General features: G+C 38.5%; 1 protein-coding gene across 1 annotated transcript in view; it reads left to right on the top strand.

Moving 5' to 3' along the window:
• The window catches only part of WWC1 (WW and C2 domain containing 1), a 98,368-nt gene that overhangs the window by 36,942 nt on the left and 56,624 nt on the right, over nt 1-4,802 (top strand). The window contains exons 6-8 of the mRNA XM_019505995.1: nt 791-920; nt 1,387-1,533; nt 3,247-3,320. Of these exons, the coding sequence (XP_019361540.1) occupies nt 791-920; nt 1,387-1,533; nt 3,247-3,320 (351 nt within the window). The remainder of the gene's footprint in view (nt 1-790; nt 921-1,386; nt 1,534-3,246; nt 3,321-4,802) is intronic.

Below are 4,802 nucleotides of genomic sequence, written 5' to 3' on the forward strand. Positions count from 1 at the left end.
TTTTGAATACAGTTTTAACCTGATCCTGACACTGCTCCACTTGGGGAGTATCATGGCAAGATGTCTGAAGAGACTATTCCTAAAGCTTTGTCTTCAGGTTTGAGGCCAAGGCAAAAGGTTTCTGGTCCGTGACATTATCGCCTAATCTTGCAAATATTTACTAAATTTGTGAATGGTAGGGCAACCTAGGATAGTAAAAAACAGGTGGTAGTATTTACAAGATCAAGCTCTATGTTCTCTTTCTGATAGAATAGATGTGTTCTAGATGTTTGTTCTACTAACAGTTCAGACATATTATGGAAAAAATAATCCTCCATAAATTCTGATTGTTTTTATCCTGGGGTAAGTCATTATGGAAAAAATAATCCTCCATAAATTCTGATTGTTTTTATCCTGGGGTAAGTCTGCTATACTTTAATTTGCCTTAAATGTTTAATGATGACAATTGTAAGAATTTTATTCAAATGCACTTGTCTTTCGCTGTAGCCATTTAAAGAACCAGAGCTAGCATTAAAATAGCACTTTTTGGCTAGCTTCAGAATAGTAGTATTTTTAAGGTACCATTACTTTATTATATGCAAATGTGTTCTTTAAAAAGGGAAAGGATCCAGATCATTTATTGACTTGCTCATTCTTACTATGGGTGAGAATAGTCCTTATTTAAATTAAGAATATGCCTCATTTGGAAATGGATGTGGAAAGTTTTATATGCATCTTCAGCTATGAAATGTATGTTCAACTTTGAATTCCTTTTAACTAATTGTCTTTCATTTTGTAAACTTCTGTGCAGAATTGATATGAAAATGTCAGATACTCAAGGAGGATACAAACTTGATGAAGCACAAGCCATTTTAAGTGAAATGAAAGCTATCAAGAAGTTAATCAATTCAGGGGAGAAGGAAAAGCAAGACCTCATTCAGGTACTGAAATAACATTGGGTTTGTTCATGCCATGTCAGCTGCCAGTCCGAGGGAGCATGAAGCTGATAACCTCCTGCTTGTCTGAATCAGATGGCACACTCCAGCATAAGTTCTCCAGGGAGGCTTTTTGGGGATTGTCCCAATTGTCCACTATCAAGCCCTTCAGCCTCTGAGCAATTACAATTCTTGTCTTATTTAGAGATCATGAAGCATAAAAGGAGATTAGCAATTGCCTACATTCAATCACGTGGTCATCCCTGGCTTTTTGAACTGGGGGGAGTGGTAATAAAACCCCAAATCCCTCACCAGCAGATGTCTTTCCTATGGTACTGTTTGTCAAGGATTGGTCACTGTGATTTATTATTGAGGGGTTGGTATGCTTCATTCAGGGTGCTAATGCTGACAAACTGGTGATATTTTGGCTGAGATTTTTGAATGAGAGTTTCATGAATTGTTCTCATTTTAGAGTTTAGCCAGGCTAAAGGATGGCTTTGTGGCTGACGGAGGACAGCATTCCGACCTATGGACCAGCAGTACCTCCTTAGAGGGGTCCAGCCCTTTGCTACCTAGGCAGTATCTGGATGTAAGCTCACAGACGGAGGTTTCAGGAAATGTGAGTAACTGGTGCTACCCAATTGCAAGCCTCTTATTAAGGACAAATATCTATTAGTTGATGTTTAAATCATGAGGAACTATCAGTGGGGGTTTTTTCTTTTGAAATTTCCTTTGAATTTTTAGTGCGTCTCTAATAACAACTTGCTGTTTGCTCATACTCTGCTTTCACTGGCACATATGGATTACTTATTTATAGTATGCTCTCAGAAACAAACTGAATGGAATAAAAGGATAAATATTTTTCCCCTAGGCTTTTCATACAGCATGTATATTCTCTAACACTATATGTCATTATGTAAGGGAATATTTGGAGGCTACCTAGAGGTCACATGTACAGAGATATGTCACTTGGGAATTTGAATGATAAGTAAGAAATGCTAGCTGGGTTTATTTTATACTTTTTCTGTTACAATTTTATGCATGGAAAATTGGCACGTGTAGTGATGGGTGAAGTTCACCTTTGTTTAGAGGATCAGTACAGGATTTTGCACTCCTTAAAAGACTTAAATATCACATTAAGTGGTGGATAGTTCATCTGTTACCTTCTGCAGGAGTGTATTCACTCCTACCTTCTATCATCATTAGTGGCCATTGTAGAATATGAGCAATTCCTCAGAGATTTCAATTTAGTGATTCGCTAAGGTGGATTCGAATGCCTTTTAACAAATGTTCTTAACTTGCAATGGCAGAGCCCCCCTACTCCATGTATTTTGCTTTTTGGTACACAAGACATGGTGACCTCCTCCCACTTTTCTCAGTAATATGTACTAGAAGAGTGCTGTAGTAATGTTAGCACCTGATGTTTTCACTTTTTTATTGTATATTATATAGTACCCCATGAAAAATGGTCCTAATCCTGCCATCAGAAGTGTGCGCCTTGTCAGCACAGAGCTCCCTTCATTTAATTGAGGTTGTGCAGATGCAGGAGAGGGGACAGCCAATGTAGACTGGGTTGTAGGATTGGTGTCTTAGGGTATGCCTACAGCCCAATGCAGTGCTGTGCAGAGAAACCTGAGTGAGCTAAAAAATGTAACTTGGGTAGCAGAAGCAGTATGGCCACCTCAGCATGGGACTTGCCCAGGCTAATACATCCTGTTTCTCAGCAGGGATGTTTGGTTCAGACAGAGTACCACAGCAGTGTAGTTCTTCTGCTTTTGGCACTAGCTAGCTTGTTAAGAAATATCTGGGATATATGTATGTGAAACTGCTGTGTCCTGTGTAGGCATGCCCCTGGTGGCAAATCCTTCGAACACTTTCTTGAGTGTTGAACTTTTACTTAACTTAATAAGGACTATTCACAGGAACGAATGTTTGCAGGTTTGGGCCTACAGATATATCATATGCCTTTCCCTAAAGATTGTAAAAATCTAAACAAGACCAACCCAAAAGTGGACAAAACACAACATTTCAGAAGGGTGTAAAGGTTCTCTATGGTTTTTAATGCATGAGAAAGGGATGGAAATTGGGCATTTATGTGAATTAGTAAGATCTGCTTTCCTTGTGCTAGCAAAGAAAAAGGACTTTACGTCTTGTATTTTTTTTAACATTTATAGCAAATCTTAATATTCAGAAAATATTTTTTCACTCTGGTCAGTACTTGACTCCATTTAATGCAACTGGTAAGAGGATAGCCTTACCCACTTCAGTACAGGATGTCAAAAGGCAACTGCAGCTGTTTCTTTAATACTGTTTTTATATTCTCTCTCCCCAGTTTATTACAAGTAGTAATAATCAGTTAGCTGAGAAGGTGAGATTACGCCTCCGATATGAAGAAGCGAAGAGAAGGTAAAGTGTGGGGGTTTTTTTATCTGTCACTAGTTACTGGGGAGGTTGTTCAGTTTATGATAAATGAATATCTCTGTTGTGGGGTAAACTCCTTAAAGAGTGCAATTAGACTCTGAGATGATAGGTTGCATTCATCTGCAGAGAATCTCTTCCAGATCTTTTGTCTGGTGGCTAATTTGAGGGGTTTGTTCATTTAATGCTTTCATGATTATGTGGAGTTGCAAATGAAAAAAAGTTTGCTAGTAAAATATCTTGTTAATTAACCATAATGCTCAGCAGAGTAAACACACTTTAAAATCATCAGAAAATAAAAGCAGAGGTTCAAGCCTTTGAACTTTTAAAATACTCCATAAAACAGTCAGCAAAAATTGAATTACAAAAAAAAGTAATTACTGCTAAGATATTTAAAATAATTTAACACAAGCCAGTCCTCCCATTTTAACTAATATAAATTCAGATTCTGTGTTTGTAACTAGTTTTGGTAGGGGCAGTGTGCTTTGACTGAAATAAGGCACAGGCTGAAGAATGCTCTAAGTAAAGTATCTGGGTATATGGAGGGAAAGCAAGCATCCTCCAAAACCTTATTTTGCATCACCCAAATTTTTTGAGCAGAAACCTTAGAATTAGGGACTTTCGGAGCCAAATTTCCCCTCAAGCACATAAGAAACAATAAAAATAGCATGCATGGACCTTATGGTTTAATCCTTGATCATGTTCACACCCTTATATAAAGTAAGTACACAAATGAAAAGAGGACTTCTGGTTTAAAAAAGAAAAGGACAGTGATCATCAATCATTTTATGCAAATTTTGTCTGTGGCCCACAGTAATTGCTTTAGTTTTCCATGTAGTTATATGCTTGTGCTCATAGAAAATGCTAACATATCATTAACAGATGCTTCTATCCCAAAGGAGTTTGGCACAGCAAAAGTATATCAGCATATGAGAAGACTGACGGAAATAGTTTCCCTTCTCACACCATGCTTTCTTATTAATGAAAAACCTAAAAAGAATGGGGATCAAGGCATAACAACATGGCAGCTGCCATATATTTCTGGTTGCCACTTCCCCTTCTTGTGCAATTTGTGTGGTGGCAGTGGCAGCAACAGCAGCCATTTCCACCATGCATTCCCCATGCCCCGCTAGCTAGTACTTTAGGTTGGTGCTGTGGTCACCCTACCCTAGTAATGCCACTGGGGACCAATTCAAACACCTAATGCATGTCCTTCGTAATAGAAATAGGTTCAGTTAGTTTGTGGTTTCACCATCTCCCTACCTGGGCAACTAGCTGGCTATGAAGGGCTTCTCAAAAGGTAAAAAGGCTCTACCCCAGCCTTCCGAGGATGATGGCTGTCAACACAATCAAAAGCAGATTTCAAATCAATGAAGGTTGCATCACCTTGACAGAACAGTGTTTTTAGATTGACCTTGAGCTCACAGCCACTCAGGAACAGATGGCTGGCTTGTTTCTCTCCCCACCAGA

This window comes from Gavialis gangeticus, unplaced genomic scaffold (genome assembly GCF_001723915.1).
Source record: "Gavialis gangeticus isolate Ggan-Ray unplaced genomic scaffold, GavGan_comp1, whole genome shotgun sequence".
Taxonomy (NCBI): domain Eukaryota; kingdom Metazoa; phylum Chordata; order Crocodylia; family Gavialidae; genus Gavialis; species Gavialis gangeticus.